General features: G+C 41.4%; 1 protein-coding gene across 2 annotated transcripts in view; it reads right to left on the bottom strand.

The window, feature by feature from the left end:
• Positions 1-22,070, bottom strand: part of LOC148366196 (dematin-like) — a 36,993-nt gene extending 14,923 nt beyond the window's left edge. For both annotated transcript variants that reach the window (XM_088336641.1, XM_088336643.1), the window contains exons 1-4: positions 21,971-22,070; positions 1,004-1,044; positions 857-937; positions 643-777 (exon numbers count right to left, since the gene is read on the bottom strand). In XM_088336641.1, coding sequence (XP_088192767.1) covers positions 643-777; positions 857-937; positions 1,004-1,021 — 234 coding nt within the window. In that variant the 5' untranslated portion in view covers positions 1,022-1,044; positions 21,971-22,070. The remainder of the gene's footprint in view (positions 1-642; positions 778-856; positions 938-1,003; positions 1,045-21,970) is intronic.
• Between the last annotated feature and the right edge of the window lie 2,512 nt (positions 22,071-24,582).

Below are 24,582 nucleotides of genomic sequence, written 5' to 3'. Positions count from 1 at the left end.
AACAAATCGGTTTTCGAACAGGGTTCTGGAACGGATTATGGTCGAGAACCGAGGTTCCGCTGTATATCATAAAACCTCATGTAGTAACGCACATGCATAAATACTGTCAGAATGTATTTAGCGGGATATAAAGGACAACGACTTATAAGACGCACTTTAAAATTTCTGACGAAGTCGGGTTTTTAGGTGCACCTTATAGTCCAGAAAATACAGTAATATCAAGCAGCAGAAATGTCAGGTTTTCAATGTAAATCTCTTGAATTTCTGTCTCAAGGTAATTAGCTTGTTTTTATATTACTAAATATAAAAACAATGTTTCTCATACACACACACACACATAAAGTAACGTTTCAACAATGAGTGTAATTATATCTCTTGTACGTTTATCAATCTTGTATTCTTTTATTTTGAAGTCATGTTCTTGTGTGTACTGATTTCTCTGACGCAAAATAAACCACTCTCTCTCTCTGTTTGGAGTTCACCCAGGAAGGACGTAAGTTCTTGTCTGCCACCATCATGTAGAATTAAACTATATACATGTATTTTATCTATGCAAATATAGCCACTAAATAGTCTTAATAATGTCGATCTCTGACAAGAAATGAATCTCTTGTTTTGTGCAAATCAAACACAGTGACTCACCGACACCTCCAGTGGACTGTAGTTGTAGTGCAGCTCATACGTCATCAGGTCTGGTCTCTCGATGTCCAGTATGGCTTTGTCCCTAGGGAGTGCCGCCAGGTCCTTATACACCATCACGCTGTTGTCCACCCGGGCCTATGCGGGGAAAAAACGGGTGGAATCATAAAACGGGAAAGAACTATTGATAACGTAAAAAACCAAGCCTGGCGCCTACCACTATGGCAGCAGCGGGCGATCCGGGCCCGCTGGCACCACCTCGTAGTGACAGCACACTGCCCGGGGACGTCTGAGGCCTCTGTGTCCAAGGTTTAAGTCAGATGTGTCACGCTAATGCTAGCAGCTAACTTGAATCTTTGTTTACCTTTGGCATCATCATCATGGTGGCGGCGGATTTGTCACACGCTTAAAAACACAGAAGAAAAGAATTATTGCTAAAAAATGGTTACCGTAAATTCCGGACTATAAGCCACTACTTTTTTCCCAAACTTTCAACCCTGCGGCTTATTCAGTGATGCAGCGCTCGAGTACAAAAGGTAAGATTTAGACCGGTGGAATATATGCGCCGAGGAAGACTGCAACTTTACTAAAACTGGCCGCATGCGAAAGGCAACTTTTTCGCTGGATCCTGACAGCGTGGGGCAGCATCAAAAAATCCACCATCACCAACGGGTTCCGAAAAGCCGGTCTGGTGACGGAGAGGAGGGCACAGAATCAGGAGTGGACGAAAGTTCCAGCGACAGTGAGAGTGCGAGTCCTGCTGCGGGAGCGTGGGACGACGTCTATATGACACTGTTTCTTTCCGACACTGAGGAAGACGACTTTGATGGCTTCAGTTCTAAGGAGGAAGATGAGGACGGTTTACCGTGATTTTTACAAGTACGGTATGTTTTTTTACAGACCCGTTTACTGTGTTGCGAGCGTGTTGCTAGCGTGTTGCTACCATTAACTGCCCTGTCAGGCACCGTTTGGGATGATATTATTATATATATATTATTATTATTAAAGCTTTGAAAACTCTCTCGGTGTATCGTCTTTCTTTGTAAATATGTGTAACCATGTATAATATGTATTTGCAACTGTATATTTTTGTAATGTATTTATTTGTATTGATTTTGGACACTTATTCTGATATGTCTTGCACGGGCCAATTAAAAAGAAGAGGCGTAACAAACGCGGGGTGACGGGAAGTGGGGACCGGTAAAGGTGAGTGTTTGTGGACACGGCGGACAATAGTGGATATATATTTTCCCCACCCTTACCTTTGGAAATATACACCTTTTTCCTTGGATTACTTTCAACGGGACCCGGACTCTGCAGGTCTGCGTCAAACCTTAAGTACCGGTATCATTTTCCGACATATGGTTTCAATCGCGGGACTTGCAGTCCGGTCTGGGTTAATTTTGTGTTTGTGATACATTCTTTTAATGTGGGCGCGTGCGGCTTATATACAGGTACGGCTAGTGTAGCTACAAAATCGGTTTTCCTCTGAAAATGTGGTGGGTGCGGCTTATAATCAGGTGCGCTCTATAGTCCGGAATTTACGGTAATATGAAGTTCTATCGTAGGTTTGCTCTCGTTTGTATGTGTAGGTCATTTTGTAAGCCAGGGGGCTCCAACGTGGTGCCCCCCTGAGGACTGCTGAGGTACCCACAGACCTGTTCTGAGAATAGCTCACCAGTGCTGGGTCATTGTGATTTTCTAGTGAAATTATTTTTTTAGTGGTTGACTGAGTATTTAACCCTACTTCAAATAATTAACTTGGTAATAACATGGTAACAAGGTAGTAATAAGGTGTTAAGTTGTTATTTTACAAATGCATATCAAACTGGGGGCCTTTTGAACTAATTAGCAACTAAACGTAGACCTCGGCTTAAAAAAGGTTGGAGACCCCTGCCGTATGTCAATTACGGCTTCTTGGGTTAGTTTTTTGTGTTTGTTTGTGTCTTTGTTCCTTTGCATGTGTTTGTGTTTGTTTTTGTGTTTTTGTGTTTGTATCTGTGTTCCTTTGTTTGTTCTTCTTTGTTTCTTTGTTTATTTGGTTTCCTTTGTGTGTTTGTTTTTATTTGTTCTTTTGAGTTTGTGTTTTTGTCTGTGTTTTTTTGTGTGCATTTGTGTGTTTGTTTGTTTTGTGTGTCTGTTTGTGTTCCTATGTTTGTGTTTGTGTTTGTTTGATTGTCTGTGTTCTTTTGTTTGTGTGTTTGTTTGTTTTTCCATTGTTCCTTTGTTTGTGTGTTTGTCTGTTTTTCTTTCGTTCTTTTTCTTTGTTTGTTCTAATGAGTTTGTTTGTGTTTGTATCTGTGTTCCTTTGTTTGTTTGCTTGTGTGTTCGTGTTTGTGTTTGTTTTCGTATATGTTTGTTTGTGTTTGTTTCTGGTTTCTTTGTTATTTTGCCTTTTGCATTTTTCAGTTTGTTTCTGGTTTTGTTGTGTTTGGACATTCCATTTTTTTGTGAAGCCATGTTTGTCACTTTCTACCTCCTTTCGTTAAATAAAGCAATCCCTCTTTTCTAGCACCCCATGCCTCAGTTCCTGCTTCCGCCACATGGCTCCATCCCTAAAACTTTAACAGTTTGAGCGTTATGCCAGACTTTGCCTGACAAACATATTATAAATTAAATGTATACACTCCAAAGAACAGACATCAGTTGTTAAAACGTACAAAATAACAAACGGCAGTTTTTAACATTTTAAACTGTTGAGCATCGTTGAGTACTTTTGTTATAGACTTAGCAGTTGACCACTGGATGTACTTCAAAAAATGCACATATTTGTTTTGTTTACTGTTTTGGTGCTAGTGAGCCTGTTCTCAGTTTACAGGGATAGAAAAATATTTACTAGATTTTAATTGATATATTTGCCGTCCCTAAAACAATAGACAGAGGCTTATTCTTTGATTCTTTGATATATGTCTCTACTGACTGAGCATTGTGATATGATTGTCCCTATTTAAATCCAGTCCTGTCAATCCCCTGTGTCAGTCCGCCTGCGAACCTCTGTTTATACAAGGCAAGCCTTTTTCGACCCTGACTCCCGCTTGTCCCTTTTTTCCCGGCTACGACCTGTTTTGATCCCGACCACGTCTGCTCTCTGTCATGATTGCCAAAATGAAGACACCTGGGGCAATCGTTTGGCGCGCAGGAGCGCGCTCTCTGATTGGCCGGCACTCCCCTCTTAAGCTGTCAGCACCCAGAGGGGACTGTCAGACCGTACTTGTGTCTTTCTGTGTGTTTCGTCAGATTACCAGTACCAAAGACTTCTCCTGCTTGATTCCTGCCTGCCTCCTGTTTCGACCTGTTTCTGTCCCATGTTTAAGATCTACTCTCCTGCCCTGGCCGCCGACCTGCCCGCTAAGCTGTATCGATTCTGCCTACCTGTCACGGAGTGCCCTTCCGTCCAACGCTGCTAGCGACTGACAACCATCGGCTTCCAAAACAAGCTCTGTCAGCTCAATCCAATAAAGATTCCTTTAAAACAAACGCAATTGGGTCTGAGATTCCATTCTGGTTCGTGACACTCTCCCGTCCCGGCTTACGACTCTTTTCCCACCCGACTACGCTTTTCTCTCCCAGTCCCAGCTACCGACCGGTTTTTCCGTCCCTGACACCACCATCGCTTGCTACGGAAGATCCACTTCCGCGCTCGGATCACAGTCCAAATGCGAGAGCGACTTGCTTCCCGCGTCCAGCGAACACTGGATCGTGGGCGCAGCACTTCCTCTTTCTTTTAATAAAACTTGTGGCAAACGTTACGCAATTGAGTCCTGTTTCCGTTCTGGTCTTGACACATTGTGCTAAGTTGGTTTTAGATAGGGCATTTTTATTTCGTTTTCGTATCGGCCCGCATATGTTCAAAAGAAGTCAAAGTTCATTAAACCAATTTTTCTTTGTGTTAATTATCAATCGCCACATCATTACTTCAACATCATTATTTATCTGATTAGTCGACAAATCGTTTCAACAGTCCGTGACGAATCCTCTATTAAAGTACCGTAAATTCCGGACTATAGAGCGCACCTGATTATAAGCCGCACCCACCACATCTTAAGAGGATAACCGCTTTTGTACTTACACAAGCCGCACCTGTATATAAGCCGCATGCGCTCACATTAAAACATGTAACACAATCACGAAATTAACCAAAACCCGACTTTGAGTCCCGCAATTGTAACTAAATATAAGGTACACAGTACAAAAACAACAGCCGACAAATTGAACGTAAAATGATACCAGTACTTAAGATATGACGCAGAGTCCAGGTCCCGTTGAAAATAATCCAAGGAGAAAAAAATGTATATTTCCAAAGGTAAGGATGGGAAAAATATATATCCACTATTGTCCGCTGCGTCCACAAACACGTCTCACCTTTACTCCACTTCCCATCAGCCCCCGTTGTATTCACCCCTTCTTTTTGATTCGCCCGTGGAAAACATATCAGAATAAGTCTCTAAAATAAATACATTCCAAAAATATACAGTTGCAAATACATATTATACATGGTTACACATATTTACAAAGAAAAACGGTACACCGAGAGAGTTTTCAAAGCTTTAATAATAATATTATAACTTTCATCCCAAACCGTGTCTGTGAAGGGTAGCAAAACGCTACTAGGAACACGCTCGCAACACAAGGAAACGGGTCTGTTAAAAAAAATCCGGTACTTGTAAAGATCATGGCAAACCGTGCTCATCTTCATCCTTATAACTATACTATATAACAACACACATACGCACTGATACACAGACACAAGTACATCACAATGGGCTTGCAGCTCTGGATGGTCCCATGAAACACAAAGAGAGGATTCCAGAATGCCGTCATTCCAGAAGAGAACAAAAGATTGTCTATTACCTGTGTTATAAACACACACACGCTCTTCAGAGACAATATGTTGGGTACAACATGAACTTTGATTGACGCCCGCCTGTCTTTTCATCTTCTCTATTGATCCATGCTTTCACTTAGTTAAACATGCATGATCCACTTATTAAATATGGATGAGTTATAGCTATTATTCATGAGTCCTCGGCCGTCTGGGGGCTGATGTCACTTCGTTTTGGGAGACTGTGAAGTGCGTGTAATCCTGGCTCTCGAACATGTGAGTGTGTAAGGTTTTTTTTTTTTCATCTCCGTCAGGGCCAGCAAGGCCTTCTCTGTTGGCCTAAAAAACATCTGAATCGTGTGATGTTAATTATATTTGGTCCTTGAACACTGAAATACTTTCTGTTGCTTTGAAATGTGTGTTTTCATTTTCAAGCAACCACATTTTAGCCATTACTTGTGGCCAGGGTTATATATCTACCTGGAGGCCTTCACAATCAGTTCTGCAGGCCCTGTAGTATAAAATATGTGTCAAAAAAGCTGGTGCTTGAACCGGGCAGATTTCGATTTGGTGAAACCAGGGCCTTCTAGCTGGCTTGAGGAAAGCGTTTTTACAAACTCTAATTGGCTAGGGGGGCGGTAATTCCCCAAGGTGTCACGGTTGCCATGGCGCCCAATTGGCCCCGCCCGTGTGGCATCAGCTGCGGCTCATTGACAGATTGGCTTTCTGTCTATTTCAGCTCAGTTTTCTCATTTTTCCTTTGTCAGTCCGTCAACAAACCTCTGCCCCGCAAGACGCAGGTTTCGACTCGGTCCTGTTTCCTGTTGGTATTTCCTGTCCGGTATTGTTCAGGTTTTGTCCTGTTAAATATCGGGTTCCAGTTTCGTTCCCGTCTCATTTGTCCTGTTTAATTTCGATATCCTGTTTTGATATCAATCTTGTCTCTCCCGTCCTGTACTGTACTGTATCGACCCCCTATGTCCGATATCTGTTCGTGCAATTGGTATCGATCTCGTCGGCCTCTGGCTTCCTGTCATTCCACACCGGACTGCTGCCCATATTCCGTAAAATAAAAGGCTTGTGTGAGTAACGTCACGCGTTTGGGTCCTGATCCTGTTCTGGTTCATGACAGGTGATAGTGCCACCCCCTGTTAAATTTGAAAAGGACGAAGAATGGCTAGATGGTACTTGCCAGAGCAATTAAAGTGGGCTAGCACAAGCAAATATTGATTTAATAGCGGTTGTTTCTGTAGTAGTATTTTTGGAGTATTACTGCAGTTGCATTTCTATAGTATTGCTGTAGTTCTATTTTTGTAGTGTGTAAATAGAAAGATTTTTGAGGGAAAGTTATTTCATGCGCCTGCTCACGGTTTTCTGTTAGTGTAGCCTGGAAATGGTGAAAGTAAGAAAAGGACTGTTTCAAATAAAGTCCAATCGCCAACCCAAACCCCCAAAAAGACGAAAAAAGATGTTTATTCGAGCGCATCTGAGAAATGCACGTATTTGCTCGTCGTCACACAAGAATTTTGACAGAAGCGACAATGATGTTTCAAACCAAAAATAGCGTCAGCAAGCAGAAAATGTTCACATTCTGGACAGCACCTATCATGTAGAGGGCCATTTGTGTTTATTTGGTTATTGTGTGGTTAAACCTCCCATTGTCAGACCAGAACAGAAACAGGACCCACTCACATAACGTTTCTCACAAGTTTTTTTAGAAGAAAGGGAGGGGGTTGCGCCCAAGAACCGGGGATTGCTGGACGCGGGAAGCAGGTCGCTCTAAACGCGGAAGTGGGACTTTCGTGGAGAGCGGTGGCGGTGTTGGGAATGGAAAAACGGATCAGTAGCCGGGATATAAGAGCAAAAACGTGGTCGGGATCAGAAACAAGTCGAAAGCCAGGAGAGGAGAATAGACGTGGTCAAGATCAAAAACGGATGGTTATTCGGGACGGGAGAACAGATGTGGTCGAGATCAAAACAGGTTGTAATTTGGGACGGGAGAGCAGAAGTGGTCGAGATCAAAACAGGTTGTAGTGGGAGACAAACGGGACCAAAAACCAGGAAAGGCGAAAAAGGACTTACCGTATTTAAAAACAGAGATTCGCAGACGGACCGACAAAAGGGGACTGACAGGACAGAGTTTAAATACTGACAAGGAGCCAATCTGTCAACAGGCTGCAGCTGGCGCCACAAGAGCGGGGCAATTGGGCACCATGGCAACCGTGACACCCTTCACTTGGCGGAGCTGCAGAGGGTTCTTTATCAAAATGATGATACTATAAAACTCAGGTTTTGCCAAAGTTACAAATGATCAAGTTTTGTCCATCTTGGAGATATTTATACTTGATATCATAAAATCAAACCAAAATTAACCATGGCTAAAGCGATCTTTATCGTAAATTCCAGATTTGAGAAAACGATTTACTAATTAATTCAATTGTTCCAAAAAAAATCCCAAAAGGTCGCTATGATGCATTTATGGGCAAAAACAAAGCTTTACATTTGACTAGTCCAAGGTCACAAAGGACGCGTGTACTTCCTGCTAGTCTCAAGAGAAAGATCACTAACAACCAATCGTTACGAAAACCGATAAGCCAGAGCAGAATATCACGTTGATGCATTAAGAGACCAGCCAGTGGCGCCACCAACGTCCCATAATATCACCAACCCAATCCGTGGTCACATTTGACTTAAAGAAATCATTGTTAAGCAGGGTTGGGTTGGGTTACTTTAACTGGATTACTTTCCATTACTTTTGGATTACTCCAATACCAAATATGCTAATAAAAGACAAAAGAAACTAAATATGAATGAAATACTCCAGACTTCCTGTGCGGAGTTTGTATGTTCTCCCCGTGCTTGCGTGGGTTTCCTCCGGGCACTCCGGTTTCCTCCCACGTTCCAAAAACATGCATTTCAGGTGAATTGGCCGGTCCAAATTGTCCCTAGGTGTGAATGAGCGAATGAGTTGTCTGTCCCTGTGTGCCCTGCGATTGGCTGGCAACCAGTTCAGGGTGTCCCCTGCCCACTGCCCGGAGATGGCTGGGATGGGCTCCAGCCCCCCCGCGACCCTGATGAGGATAAGCGGTACGGCTGATGAGATGAGATGAGATGAATGAAATAATGACTCACAACACGTGGTAAGCTTTCTCTCCTGGCTTTGATCTCTTTGATCTCCGGCAAAACGAACATCAAATGCGACAGAAACAAAATGAAAATAAATCCAAACAGCTCGCCAACATCATTTTTGCCGATCCGCGTATTCCGTTACTCCCCAAGCCTGCACAAAATTGAGTCATTTCATTCCTATTTAGTTTATTTTGTCTTTTATTAGCAAATTTACTATTGGAGTAATCCAAAAGTCATTGAAAGTAATCCAGTTAAAGTAACCCTACCCAACCCTGTTGCTAAGCTACCAATTAGTTCACGATGATCCGTTCCTCTTTAATCCTACAGACCCTGAACCCACCCATCGTAAAATAAAAACCTGTAAAGGTCAGCATTTGTTTCTAAATTAGACGCTTCACTTTGTTTATGCGTAAATCTGAAAAGAAGAAGGTCTGCACGGTCTCAGGACCTGGGCATGAAGACGAGCAGTGACCGCTACTAACGAGCTAACGGGCTAATTTACATCCAGACAAAAGAGAGAAGGAGGGAAAAAGACAAAAAAAGAAAGATGTTTTAGTATTTTATCGTTCCACAATGTTTGGAAGCAGGGGTGTCAAACACAGTTCGGCCCCTGGGGACAGATCCAGACTTTCTGTTCTAAGGTGGGCCGGATCAGGAAACTAATTTCAACAGAACAATTTTTAGCTTTGTTTTTCAGTATTATGCTTATTCAGACTACCGGTACTTCAGCTGACTACTATACATATTATAATAACCGACAACATAAGAGAACATGTTGTAGTATTTTAGTAGTGTGTAGAGCAGGGGTGTCAAACTCATTTTAGCTCGGGGGCCACACGATAGAACAAACATTCTGTCGGGGGCCGGACTAGTATATTGGAGAGAAAGAAAAAGAGAGAAAGAAATAAGACAAAGCAGAGAGAAAAAGAGAGTGGGTGGGACAATGAAAGAGAAAAGGGAGGGAAAGAGAGAAAGAGAGAGAGAGAAAAGGGGAGGAAAAGAGAGAGAGAGAGAAAAAGGGAGGAAAAGAGAGAGAGAGGAAAAGGGAGAGCTAGAGAGCCAGGAAAAGGGAGGAAAAGAGAGAGAGGAAAAGGGAGGAAGAGAGCGAGGGAGAGAAACACATACAAGTACAGTGTCTTTGTTCGAGGCTCAAGTGGACATATTTCGACCTGCAGCTCGTTTTTCTCTTGCACTTCTCTGAGCGATGTCTCGTGGGCCGGATTCAATCCCGTAGTGGGCCTGATCTGGCCCCCGGGCCGCATGTTTGACACCCCTGGTGTAGAGGTAAGATCCTGGGCTCGGTTCGGGCATTCAATGTCAATCATTAAGTTGGGCCAGGGCTTCTCTCATGCAGGGGGGGAGGGGGGCTTCATTATTCGTGGAGGATCTGCACTGCATGCACTTAATTTTCTTAAGTAATTCTGTGGATGACTACTTTTTGCTTCTACTCAAATGACATTATTCTGATATCCTGTTTTGATATCAATCCTGTCTGTCCAGTCCTTTCCGGTATCGACCCCATCTGTCCTCTATCTGCTCGGGCAATTGGTATCGATCTCGTCAGCATCTGGCTTCCTGTCGTTCCACGCCAGACTTCTGCCTAACGTGCCCCATTTCCCGTCAAATAAAAGGCTTGTGAGAGAAACGTCACACGTTTGGGTTCTCCTCCTGTTCCGGTTCTTGACATTATGAAGGCATTATGAAGACAGCAGAACACACCAGGTAGGTCAGGAATAACCTTGTGTATAGGTATTAACCAGGAATGGGATACAAGAAGATTCCGCAAAATTAACACATCTGCCGAAGCACAGTGCGAGCAAAAATATAAAAATGGAGAGCGCATACATAACTTAAGTCTAAACCTTCGGCCAAACAAGGAAAAAACTAATCAGAGAAGCAAACAAGCGACACATGATCACTTTGGATGACCTTCAGGCATACACAGCTGAGTTGGGAAAATCTGTGCGTAAGACAACTATTAGTCATACTCTGCATAAATCTGCCCTTTATGGAAGAGTGGATAGAAGAAAGCCCTAAAAAGAGATTAAAGGTAAGATCGCACCTAAAAAAAATTGTAGAGGATCTGCACTGCATGCACTTACTTTTCTTAAGTAATTCTGTGGATGACTACTTTTTGCTTCTACTCGAGTGACATTATTCTGAAGTCACTGTACTTTGAATCTGGATGTATTTTGGAAAAGCCATTGCATTTCGGAAAATTCCTCGATTCCTTGGACTATTAATCCGAGTGGCGATCTACCCATACCGCGAATCCATTAAGGATCTGACCCTTCGTTGAGCTCCACATCAAGGTTGCGGTAGAAATTGGATTATTCCTTTGTTCTTGACTGTGGAGTGCTAAACTTTGAGAATCGACGTTTAGCACATACCCATGGATTTGGGATATCCTAAATTGGTGAACGTCTATGTTGTTGTTTTTTTTGCTTATTTTATTCATATTATTATTTTATTTTATTTTTCTATTTCTTTATTTGTTTTTATTTTATATTCAACACAAGGATACTGCTGGAAGTGTGAATTTCCCTACGGGGATGAATAAAGTATCTATCTGTCCATCTATCTATCTATCTATCTATCTATCTATCTATCTATCTATCTATCTATCTATCTATCTATCTATCTATCTATCTATCTATCTATCTGTCTATCTGTCTGTCTATCTATCTATCTATCTCTATCTATCATAACACATTTATTCACAAACAATCTGCAGAAAATATATTCATTTTTGGCACTGAATGCGTTAGCTGGTTTATTTAAATAATTGAGTACAGATGCTCCCCTACTTACGACCATTTGACTTACGAAAAACGGTAAATAGGAACATTTTTTCGGGATGTCAAAAAATAGTACAAGACATTACTGTAGTGCTTCTTTCCGCCACTACCGGCGTGTGGCACTGTGAGAGGTCACCCAGCATCCACCCCGAAGAAGAAATCCGGCTTCTTCTTCCTAGTTCGCGTGTAAACATTCTATACTGTATCTCCAGCATGCTAAGTACTTTGATATTTTTATTGTTTAATTAAAATATGGTTGGTGTAAAGTGTAAGAAGAGGCGAGCCGTTTCTTTTGAAATGAAAGTGGAATAAGAAAGCTTGATGCGGTTGAGAAAATGGTTGGATCGCTTTCTTTCCAGCCACTTTCTACCACGGAAGTCACATAACTCTTGAAGCTCATCTTCCAAAAGTAAGTTAAACTTAAATTTATCTATTTTTATAGAACATATTATTTTTGAAATGTTTTTTTAGTACAAAACAATATAGGTTACTTATACAAGCATTAAACATACTTATATAAACCTTAAACATACACAATATAGCACTGAAGCAACTTACAGACAAATTCAACTTACGGAAGATCTCGTTCATAAGTAGGAGGGAGAAAGAAAGAGAAAAAAGAAGGAGAGAAAGAGAAAGAAAGAAAGAAAGAAAGAAAGAAAGAAAGAAAGAAAGAAAGAAAGAAAGAAAGAAAGAAAGAAAGAAAGAAAGAAAGAAAGAGAAATAAAGAGCAAGACAAAAAGAGGAAAGATGAGGAAAGAGAGAGAGAGAAGAAGATGGAGCCTTTAAAAGAGAGAGAGAGTGACAGAGAGAGAAAGAAAAGAGAGAAAAATTAGAGAGAGAAAATAAAAGAGAGATAAATGAAAAGAAAACAGAGAGCAAAAAAGCGAATGAAAGAGCAAGAGAAAAAGAGGAATGAAGAGGAAAAAGCGAGAGAGAGAAGAAAAATGGAGCATGTAAGAAAGAGAAAGAAAAGAGAGAAGATAGAGAGAAATGAGAGAGGGAAAAAAGAGAGATAATGGTAAATGGTAAATAGTCTGGATTTATAATGGAAGAGAGAAAAGCACAGAGAGAAAAAGCAAATGAAAACAAGAGACAAAGAGAAGAGAAGAGGAAAAACTAGGAAAAATAGAGTCCGTGAGAGAGAGAGAAAAAAGAGAAAGGAAGAGATAGAGAAAGAGATAAAAATGAGAGAGGGAGAGAGAGAGAGAAAGAGAAAAAGAGAAAGAGAGAGAGAGAGAGTGAGGGAAAAAGAGAAAATGAGAGAGAGTCTGAGAGAGAAAGAAAGAAAGAAAGAAAGAAAGAAAGAAAGAAAGAAAGAAAGAAAGAAAGAAAGAAAGAAAGAAAGAAAGAAAGAAAGAAAGAAAGAAAGAAAGAAAGAATGAAACACAGCTACTGTTGCTTTGGGACTGGTGCCGTGCTTTGGCAACATCAAGTTCACATATTTCAAACTACAGCTCTTTTTCCTCTTGTGCTTCATGGTGTTATCTCATGGGCCGAAATAAAACCCTTGACCAGCCCGATCCGGCACGCGGACCTCAAAATTGACACCCCTGACCTAGAGACTCGGTTCTTTTCTACACATACTCATATGTTCGCCTGGTCCGAAGAAATTACAAAAATAATATTTTTCATGCTTTTTGTTACAATGTTTTGGAAAAATGCATTATGGGAAATGTAGGAATTTACCCGTAGGATATGCGAGTGTGCTTTTGGCTTGTTTGCGTGTAAAAGCTGCAGGTTCTATTTTAGTCAGCTGCCGGCTGACTGGTGGAGTGCTGCCGGCTGTCTCCTAGCAACCGGGCTGCTATCTGCCAGCATTCCGCTGATGCTCGAGGAGCCGAAAAATTCCTAAACTTCCCTGAAAGCGTCGCGGGACATGGTCCTCATCTTCGCACCCTAACATGAAAATATTTGGGGGTTTCGGGAAGATTTCACAGCAATTGTAAAAAGCTTCGAGTCATCAAATTGAAGGCGTGAGTCAGCAGGTTAGGATGACCCATTTTGAAGCTGTTCACGTGCACAGGCAAAAGTACACGTGTACTTATTAAAATACTGTATGCAATACATAGTACGCTAGCACATACAAACTCATGCCAGGTGCCTCTCACACATACAGTGCTAGAGACCATTTTGCCTCCCCCACCCCAACTTTTAGTCATATTGCCACATTTCAGGCTTCAAACGATAAAAAAAAGAAAATATTTTCTAAGAATCAACAACCTGTGAGACACAATCGTGAAGTGGAACCAAATTATTTCAACTTTTATGAATATATTTACAATGAAAAAACTGAAAAGTAGGTGTTGTAAAAATATTGCCCCCTGTTCTCTCACATCAGCCAAGCATTATGTGTCATGGTCGCCATGGCGCCCAACTGGCCCCTGCCCAGCTGCAGCTTGTTGACAGATTGGCTTCCCTTCTATTTAAGCTCAGTGCTCTCACTCACTCTTTGTCAGTCCGTCAACGAACCTCTGCCCAGCAAGACGTAGGTTTCGACTCTGTCCGGTTTCCTGTCTGTGTTTCCTGTCCGGTATCGTTCCCGTCTATTTTTGTTCTGTTTAATTTCGATATCCGGTTTTGATATCAATCCTGTCCGTCCAGTACTTTCCGGTATCGACCCCATCCGTCCGATATCTGCTCGGGCAATTGGTATCGATCTCGTCAGCTTCTGGTTCCTGTCATTCCATGCCAGACTGCTGCCTAACAGCATGACTGCCCCATTTCCCGTAAAATAAAAGGCTTGTGTGAGAAACGTCACACATTTGGGTTCTCCTCCTGTTCCGGTTCTTGACATTATGAAGGCATTATGAAGACAGCAGAACACACCAGGTAGGTCAGGAATAACCTTGTGTATAGGTATTAACCAGGAATGGGATACCAGAAGATTCCACAAAATTAACACATCTGCCGAAGCACAGTGCGAGCAATAATATAAAAATGGAGAGAGCATACAACCACAGCAAACCTATCATAACCTAAGTCCAAACCTTCGGCCCAAACAAGGAAAAAAACTAATCAGAGAAGCAACCAAGAGACCCATGATCACTTCAGGCACACACAGCTGAGTTGGGAAAATCTGTGCGTAAGACAACTATTAGTCATACTCTGCATAAATCTGCCCTTTATGGAAGAGTGGATAAAGAGAGCCCTAAAAAGAGACTAGAGGTAAGATCGACCTGACTCGAGTGTCAGAATGTTTCAGTAGGTTTCCCTGTGAGAACATGTTGTAGTATTTTAGTTGGGCCAGGCTTCTCTCAAGCTGTTTTTAGGGGAGTTGGTTCATCTTTCGTGGAGGATCGACACTGCATGCACTTACTTTTCTCAAGTAATTATGTAGATGACTACATTTTGTTTCTACTTGAGTGACATTATTCTGATGTCACTATACCTTGAACCTGGAGATATTTTGGAAAAGCCATTGCATTTCGGAAAATTCCTCGATTCCTTGGACTATTAATCCGAGTGGCGATCTACCCATACCGCGAATCCATTAAGGATCTGATCCTTCGTTGAGCTCCACATCAAGGTTGCGGTAGAAATTGGATTATTCCTTTGTTCTTGACTGTGGAGTACTAAACTTTGAGAATCAACGTGTGTTTTGAGAACATACCCATGGATTTGGGATAGCCTAAATTGGTGAACGTCTATGTTGTTGTTGTTTTTTTGCTTATTTATTTATTTATTTTTTGAAGTGATTTATTTTATGTTTAACACAAAGATACTGCTGGAAGTGTGAATTTCCCTACGGAGATAAATAAAGTATCTATCTATCTATCTATCTATCTATCTATCTATCTATCTATCTATCTATCTATCTATCTATCTATCTATCTATCTATCTATCTATCTATCTATCTATCTATCTATCTATCTATCTATCTATCTATCTATATATCTATCTATCTATCTATCTATCTATTTGCAGCTTCAGGTTTACTTTACTCGGGCTTGTTTGGGCTTTTATACCAGTAGGCTGGGTCAGGTCCGGCTCGATTTCTATAGACTCGATCTTACATCTAGTACTGTGTAGATGTGCTAAGGGCCCTTGGGAATGTTAGGAGAGTGTATGAACATTAAAACAAAAATCTGTGATGATTCAGTCGTGTGTCGGTGTTTTAATGGCGCTTGAGCGAACATGACTTATTGTTGGGGTTTTACAGTCGTCGATGCCACGTGAGATTGTTACAGCAGTGTGTGAGAGTCTTTCGGTTATGTTTGGAACATTTCAACAGTACTTGTGTCTATATGGTCCCCTCAAGGCTTATCTCGGCCCAACACGCACTTGAGCACACCCAAACTCTACCGTCTTTTTAACGGTTGCCGTCATCGGCTTACTCCGTTGTGATTGACCTGATGGGAAGGTTTCCGAAGTAGATGCTATTAAGTTTAATCTTCAATGGGAAAAGCGCATACCTGTCAAGCTCCAGGGCTCCATGCCCTTACAAACTGTCGGATTTTCCATTACAAAATACAAAAAAAATCTTACACCATATTTTTTTCAAACGTGTTTATGTAGTTTAACATGTCATATTGTACATGTGTTTTGTTATATCATCTCATTAGCTACACCGCTTATCCTCAGTAGTGTCGCGGGGGTGCTGGAGTCCATCCCAGCAATCATCGGGCAGTGGGCAGGGGACACCCTGAACTGGTTGCCAGCCAATCGCAGGGCACACAGGGACAGACAACTCGCTCGCTCATTCGCACCTAGGGACAATTTGGACCGGCCAATCCACCTGAAATGCATGTCTTCGGAATGCGGGAGGAAACCGGAGTGCCCGAAGGAAACCCACGCAAGCACGGGGAGAACATACAAACTCCACACAGGAAGTCCGGTAGCTGGATTTGAACCCACACAGGAGGTTCCCAAGACCTTAGAACTGTGCCGCACACGCGCTAACCACTGCGTCCCCGTGCTGCCTTGTTAAATCATGTATATTGTTAATTAACATTTTGTTGTGAGATCCTGAGTTGCTCGACATGAATGAGGTTAATTATAAAAAAAAGTTCAAATATGAAGTCGCTTGGACATTCACTGTGCAAGGAAAAAATACATGCAAATATAATTAAGTAGAATAATACATTTTCTTATTCAAATCATGAATTCATTTTCTGCATTAAATTATTGTTGGTGATATACTGATTAAAGGGATAACCACAAACCTGTCTTTTTTCATTTTCTCCTTTAATTCTTCCTTTTTTTCTGAACTTCTTTATACAACGTAATCATTTATAATATAATGCATCAAAGCAAGTGAGCCGAAAAAGCCGGTTCTCTAAAAAGAGACGGACTTCCTTTCACTACACAACTACCATGGAATGATGCATGATGGGAAATCCCCAAGCGGCAGACGCATGCGCACAGTAGCATCAAACCGCTCGCTTCGTTTGCAACGGAAAAAAAACGACACCGAGATAGAGGCGACAGCGGCAAACTCTTTTGACTTGATTGATTTGCCGTTTTTTCCCCCGACTGCTCGTCTGTCCCTGACTTCCCGATCATCTCCGGCTATTTGACCCGTTCTGTCCATCGACCACGCTCCGATCTCCCGCTTCGGCTACTTGACCCGTTTTTTTGCACATTGACCACGCTCCGATCGCGTGAGCTCCTTGCTCCTCCTGCCCAGCGAACACGGCCATCGCTGTTGTTTGTTTCCCTGCACCTGACTTCCTCGATTCTCCAACAAAGCTTTGTGTGAAACGTTACGCGTTTGGGTCTACCATCTATTCTGGTTAATATTTTTTGTCATATTTCTTCAGCATTTTTGTAATATTACTGTCTTTTTGTAGTATTCTTCGAGTAAATAATTTTGAAGTATTTTGTAATATAGTATTACTGTAATAGTATTTTTGTAGTAATTCTATACTGTTTTTTTTCTTTATTTTCAGAATGAAAGCAAAATAATATATGAGGTTCCTGTTTTTAAGGACTGTATTTAATATATAGTTTTGTAGTGATCGTGTAGTATTTTTGTTGTATTCCTATGGAAGTTTTTTTAAGTAGACACACAAAGTGACAATGTTGGCACCAAAAAGTGAACCACTCTCGGGGCCCCCTAGTGGTTTCGGGGCCCTAAGCAGCCGCTTACAAGCAGGCAAATATGTTTCACCGTCTGTCAATTAAGTCAATGATTTTAATACTCCACGGGAATTATTTTGAGTCCTCCATTAAATTAAACAAACGCCAGCACATGCACAACATGGCTGCACTTTTATTCCTGCATCGGACCCCCCGCACGCCCCCTCGTCAGCCCCCCTGCTGCTCTCGCAGATAAGCCGCCAGCCTTTTCGTAGGTTGGGCAGAATTTCTGCTTTCCCCGACTAAGCGACAACATGCGGTAATGATAACATAACTCAAGCACGTAATCTGTGTTTGAGTTATAAGGACACAATGTTTTTTTTCTAATGCGGGGTGGCAACCCAAAATGTCCAAAGAGCCCTATTGGACCAAAAAAATAAAAGTGTCAGGAGACCCCAAAGATTAAAAGCCTTACATTAGCCCCATACTAAACACAGCATATGTTGTATGTATCTACAGTATTTTAGCCTACTACCAAAATGAAATTTGGATGCAGCACATCCTGTGGAGCAGGGGTGTCAAACTCATTTTAATTCGGGGGCCAAACGATAGAACAAACATTCTCTCGTAGGCCGGACTAGAGAGAAAGAAAAAGAGAGAGAAAGAAATAAAAGAAAGAGAGGGAGAGAAAAAGAGAGAGCGTGGGACAAAGAAAGAGAAACGGAGAAAGAGAGAGGGAGAGAGCATGTGAGAAACAAAAGAAATAAAAAGAGAAATAGTGAGAGAGGGGGGAAGAAAGATAGATAGATAGATAGATAGATAGATAGATAGATAGATAGATAGATAGATAGATAGATAGAGAGAGAGAGAGAGAGAGAGAGAGAGATAGAAAGAGAGAGAGATAGAGAGAGAGAGAGAGAGAGAGAGAGATAGAGAGAGAGAGAGATAGATAGATAGATAGATAGATAGATAGATAGATAGATAGATAGATAGATAGATAGATAGATAGATAGATAGATAGATAGATAGATAGATAGATAGATAGATAGATAGATAGATAGATAGATAGATAGATAGATAGATAGATAGATAGATACTTTTTTCAGAGAGAGAGAACGACATCAAAAGAGAAATACAAAGAGAGAAAGAGAGAAGGGGAAAAAGAGAGAAGGGGAAAGCAAGAGAAAGAGAGAAAGAAAAAGAAAGAGAGAGCAAAAGGAGGTAAAAAGACACAAAGAGAGAAAGAGGCAAAGAGGAACCAAGAAAGAGAAAAAAAGAGACAGAGAGGGTGAAAGAGAAATAGAGAATGAGAGAGAAAGGGAGGAAGAAAGAGAGAGAGGGAGAGAGAGAGTGAGAGAGAGAGAAAGAAATACAAGTACAGCGTTTGTGATCGGCACATGGCTTTGGCAACATCAGGTGAACATATTTCGACCTGCAGCTCGTTTTTCTCTTGCGCTTCCCTCAACCTTGTCTCACGGGCCAAATTCGATCCCTTACCGGGCTTGATCCGGCCCGCAGGCCGCCTGTATGACACCCCTGCTGTGGAGAATGATGCACCAGGTGACTGCTCTTTTTTTAGGATAGCACCTCATGCTGCTATCGGTGTGTGAGGGTGTGTGAACGGGTAAGTGGGAAGCACATTGTAAAGAGTTTATCCGAATGTTCCTAAAAAATGCACGTACTTGCACGCGCAACATAAGGAGCTCGACAGAGGCTGCAATGATGACACAAGCCAGAAAATGAGGTCAACATGTTGAAAAGTTTTAAGTTTCATACAGCACCTTTAGGGGCAGCACGGCGGCAAATCCAGCTCCAGACTTCCTGTGTGGAGTTTGTATGTTCTCCCCGTGCTTGCGTGGGTTTCCTCCGGGCACTCCAGTTTCCTCCCACATTCCAAAAACATACATTTCAGGTGAATTGGCCGGTCCAAATTGTCCCTAGGTGTGAATGAGCGAGTGAGTTGTCTGTCCCTGTGTGCCCTGCGATTGGCTGGCAACCAGTTCAGGGTGTCCCCTGCCCACTGCCCGATGATTGCTGGGATGGGCTCCAGCACCCCCGCGACCCTACTGAGGATACGCGGTGCAGCTAATGAGATGAGATGAGATGAGACAGCACCTTTAACCTGAAATGCGGAACGAGGTGTAGGGAGAGATCGTCACTGTTGTTGAACTGAAGCTTAAAGGACAGTGGAAGCATCTTGCATGTACCTTTGGTTGAGTGTTTATTGGATTTTCACACTCAAATATTTATTTATTTTTAAAGTCTTTTTTATTTGGTATATTATCTTATTTATTTATATCAAGTTGTTTTGCCTAATATTATTTTTTAAATATTTTTAGATATTATCATTTGTGTAAAAGATTTTTGTGAACAGTTGAACGGCTCTACAGTAACCTCTTGCTCTATCGTGGTTTAGTTATTAGGGTTTGGCTACTTTGCGGATTTTCATTGTGCACTTACTCGAGCAGACAATACACAGCATATGCTATCGCAGGGATGGAGGGCTGTGCGTGTTGAGTGGGCGTGACTTTCTGTGATAGGCTGGTGTGTGCTATCAGTCAAAGAGACAATATGTCCACCCACCCAAAAAAAAAACTCCGAAGCACAGCTACAGTTTAGCTGGTATTTTAGCAGCACATTACATTAAAAAGAAATATAGCAATTCAATCCAGACCTGAGAAAAGTCAGCCAGCGGGGGCAAAAAGAAATGCTGATCATCACCGGGTGCTCCGTGGATTGTTATCGGGTCCGGTAAGAGACTGACAAGAGAAAGCAATAGGAGTGCTGCAGGTCCAGACAACTGCTATGGCTACAGAATAAGGCCCCCCTGCTGAGACTGTATCTCAGCAACGCAAGATCCATTACCAAACGGATCACCTAGAACTACAACTCAGTGTGAAACTACTCCATTCATGAAGGTTGTATTTTGTATCATCACAGAGACCTAGCGCAACCCAAAGGTCCGCTATGCTAGCCGGCAGCTCTCTACATAACTTTCGTACACTTAAAGGAGAAGCCCTCCAATTTTCGTTATTGTATAATGTTTTACCACAAGAATTAACCAGAATCAACCATTCTTCATCAACTACAAACTACAATCAAAAAACAAGTAATATGGACAGCTAGCATACCATTCATCACTTATATCTTGTTGCAGACAATATCAAAACTTGAAATAACAGCAGCAAAACAAAAGGAACGCGTGCACACACACATACACGTACACACACGCTTCTTTAAAATATTCGCCATCAGTAAATGGTTTTCTGTGCTTTGCTATGCAGTGAGCAATGTGATAGCATACTTCAGTGGCGGTGGTTTTAGCAGTGACAAAGGTCTTCAGGGTCGGTGTTTGTTTGCCGTACCTGGACACAGCGCGTTTTAATGTCTCTGCCATGTCAGACTCATCCTTGAATTCATGTTCATGTTTCGTTTTGTAATGACGTGTAACACTTGATGTGCGAGGTACGATGCCCTCGAGGCATAATGCACAAACAGCACGGCCATTTTTTGCACAAAGCCCCTATCATCTGTCCACGAAAGAACGAGATTTTCTCGCTGGAGGAGCTGTCATGATTCGTTCATTTATAATGTGCCGATATTTCTGTGGCTGGGTTCAAACATTGATCTCTCCTCGGCGCCGCGCCACTCACAATGAAGCAGAGGAGGAGGGGCGCTACTGTAAATCCTCTAAATAACACAGTGGGATACTGAAAATGTCTAAATGTCAGGAAAAAAATGCGCATTTCCACTGTTGGCACGCGTGTCATGGGTTGCCGACTCCTGATATAGACCATTCATTCATTCATCTGTAGTTCTTTGTTTTTATTTGTAGATCTATATTTGTTTTGTTACATTGGTATACTCTCAATTAGGAAGGACGTCATCTTGAGGTAATTTGAGCCTTGGGGCTTTAATGAAGGGCTATCTCTACTTTACGGATTTTCACGTTTCGTGGGGGTTCTGGTCCTCATTAACGGGGAGAACCCAGGGATTGCTATATTTAATAAGTATTCATGGACAAAATATAATCAACATAACGTGATTCTGATATTTTATAGGCCGGCAGAGAAGGTCTTGCAGGCCTTGACGGCCTTGACGGCTCACCGTTGGTTTTACCGTTATTTTTGGTGTATAGTTAGCTACCTGTGCGTGTCGATGCGCGTGACCGAATGTTACATAAAATCCTTCTTTCCTCCTTAATCCCACCCACTCTCCCCCCACGCGAGTTTTTTCGCCACTGTATTCTCACCCAGACGTCAATCATCGCCACAATGACGATGATGCTGGAGTTAAGGTGCGTTCACGGTCGCGACAAACTTACATGCGCGCCTTTTTGTTATCAACCCACACGAGTTATATTTATTTTTTTTAATTTATTTTTGTCGCGTCGTCACGTGTACATGCGCATTATTCATCAAGTTCACTTCACGCAATATCGTCAAGTCCGTGCCGGGGAGCGAAATTCTGGCAAATTTATGTTTTCTTGATTCGCGCGCGTCCATAAACAGACATTGAGGTGAATCACGTGACCGAATGAAAGAAAGGTGATTTTCTTACCTGCGTGCGCGCGTCTGTACGTGCGCGTTCCACGCGTCGTGCGCGCGCGAGGAGCATCCAGCGAGCGGGCGAGCGAGTGAAGCTCCGCACTCGCTCCCGCCTTCTCTTGTAACGCGGGCACGGGCGCGCGCGCGTTCGTGGACCAGTCCATTAGCCGTAGCGTCGGGGGGGTCGTGGCGGTGGTGATAGTGAAGGGGGGGCTTTAATACGTGATACATGTTTAATATTTTATGGCATAAATGAATGCTGTGCGTCATGATTCATGAAATGTTTCGATTTTAAATATAAAAAACAGCGTTTGGAAAGTATGTTTTATTTCGTATTTTATACAGTGGCGTCACCAGTCTCAGGGGGGCATCCGTCCATCCGTCCGTTGTCCTCAGTAGGGTCGCGGGGGTGCGGGAGCCCTCAGAGGGGCATATCAAATGCAATTTATGTTTCCTGTGTTTTCAGGGATGTGTTTCTCGATTAGCTTCTATTTAAATTTTATTTTTTAACTGTTTATTATTGTATTATGTGGTTTATTTGTTGTTTAAATGAAAAGTCAATGATTGAAATTGACATTTGGTTTGGTCTATTGAATTTAAAGTTGCCCGGTGTAAAAAGGTTTAAAGTTTAAATGAGTTATGATTTAGTAGAATAGTAGATTTTTTTTAAAGGCATTAATTTTGTGCATAATATTTTATTATTATTGGTAACGTACTGATCGAAGGGACCCCAAAAACCGTTTTTTTTCCTTCTTTATTTCTTGTTTTTTTTCCCCTGTTTTTGTTCTTTGTATTTTGTTATTCCTTTTTCTCTTCTTTTGTTACTTTTTTCAGCATCTTTTACTTCCACCTTAAGTCTTATGTTCCTCGTTTCACCTTTTTTATTTTTTTTATTTTGTTTCTTTTTTCTCAACTTTCTTTTTCTTGTTTTTTGCTTTTTCCTCTTTTTCTTCATTTTTTCTGCTTCTTTCATTTCTCTTTTCTTTTATTGTTATATTCTTCTGTTTCTTTTGGGCTAGCCTTTAACCTATTTTTTCTTGCTTTTTTCCTTTTTTGATTTAATTATTTTCCTTGTTTAGTATCTTTTGGCTTTTTGTCTTTGTTTTCTTCTTTTCTTTTGCTTTATTTAAGTTGTTGGTATATTTATGTCACATAATCATTTGTAATTCATGGATCAAAGTAACACAAAAAATCTGAAGAGCCGCTTGGGAGCCGAAAGAGCCAAGCCAAAGAAGCCGGTTCTCTAAAATGAAAAGTCAATTTCCATTTTTTTCATTTTTTTTCTTTTTGGTGTTGCATTCTATTCTTTTTCTTTCTTTTTTCTGTTTTCGATCTGTCTTTTCTCCTTTTTCTCGCTTCTCTAACTTTTTTCCTCTTTTTTATTCTATTTTTCTTTTTTCCATGTTTTCATTTTTCTTTCTCCCTTCTCATGCTTTTTTCTCCTTTTCTCTTTTTTCATGTGTTTTTCTTCCGTTCTTCATTTTTTGTTCTTTCTCCTTTCCCTTTTTTCTACTTTTTTTCTCAGTTTCCTGCCTTTTTTATCCTTTTTGCTTTCCCCTTTTCTTCTCAAAAGCCTGAGCAAAAAGTATTCAGAAAGCCATTTTGAGTCTCCATAGTTTTATTTCTTCTTTGTGCTTTCGTTATTGGTTTCACTACACAAGACAGCAACATCTGGTGGCCAAATAATAAAACACTGTCCTTTTAATGTACCGTATTTTCCGCACTATAAGGCGCACCTAAAAGTCTTAATTTTTTTCAAAAGCTGACCATGCGCCTTATAATACAGTGCGCCTTATGTATGGCTCAATATTAAATCGCAAAGTCTTCAAACTAACTTGCAGCCGCCGACTAGATTTTCCCCCGAACGCCAAGTAGTCCATGGTGTATGCTGGGATTTATTTACCAGCATTTCATTGGCTAACCAATGTGTCAATCATCAGTTGAATCGATCACTATTGGCTAAAGTTATTCGGAGGTCAAGGGGCGGATCCTTTTTATCATTTACAGGCTGGCATTGGCTGAAGCGGCAAAACAAAGCCTGCAATTGGCCGAAAAAGATGAATGCGTATAGCACGTGGTTTGACGGCATACAGAAGGCATTTTTTTACTATTCTGTATTTGTAAATATTTTATTCTCCTGGATTTACTAAACTCACAGATATAAGAGGATCATGGCTGCACATTATTATTGAACACAACGACTTCGGTGAGCTACCCTGGCTATATATTTTCCCAGTATCTTGTTTCAGACTGAACTCGATGTTTCTGTGATAAGCGGTGCAGATAACGGATGGAATGGAGTGTCTATTTTTAAATTCAACTCAATTCCAAGTGTTTATTGTCATATGCACAGTAAAGTTGCAAGCGAAAAAGAAAATAGAAACTAAGGAATGGTTGGCATTCTTGAATTCCAAGACTTTAACCTTCCGAATGATATTTGAAACGATGCATTTGAGTGACATCGTACGGACACCGTATCCACACGTGTCTGAGACACGTATTTGCTTCTTTGCAATATTTGGGAATGTAAGGGGGTAATAAGTTCGACTGAATCATCTGACTGTTTTGTCGACGTTCCCATTGTAGCGCCTTTTAATCTGGTGCGCCTTATCTATGGAAGATATA

The sequence above is a fragment of the Urocampus carinirostris genome, chromosome 5 (genome assembly GCF_059441175.1).
Source record: "Urocampus carinirostris isolate Australia breed hairy pipefish chromosome 5, RoL_Ucar_1.0, whole genome shotgun sequence".
In the NCBI taxonomy this organism is placed as follows: Eukaryota; Metazoa; Chordata; class Actinopteri; order Syngnathiformes; family Syngnathidae; genus Urocampus; species Urocampus carinirostris.
The sequence above is the reverse complement of the archived record's forward strand: the minus strand, read 5'-3'. Positions and strand labels throughout refer to the sequence as shown.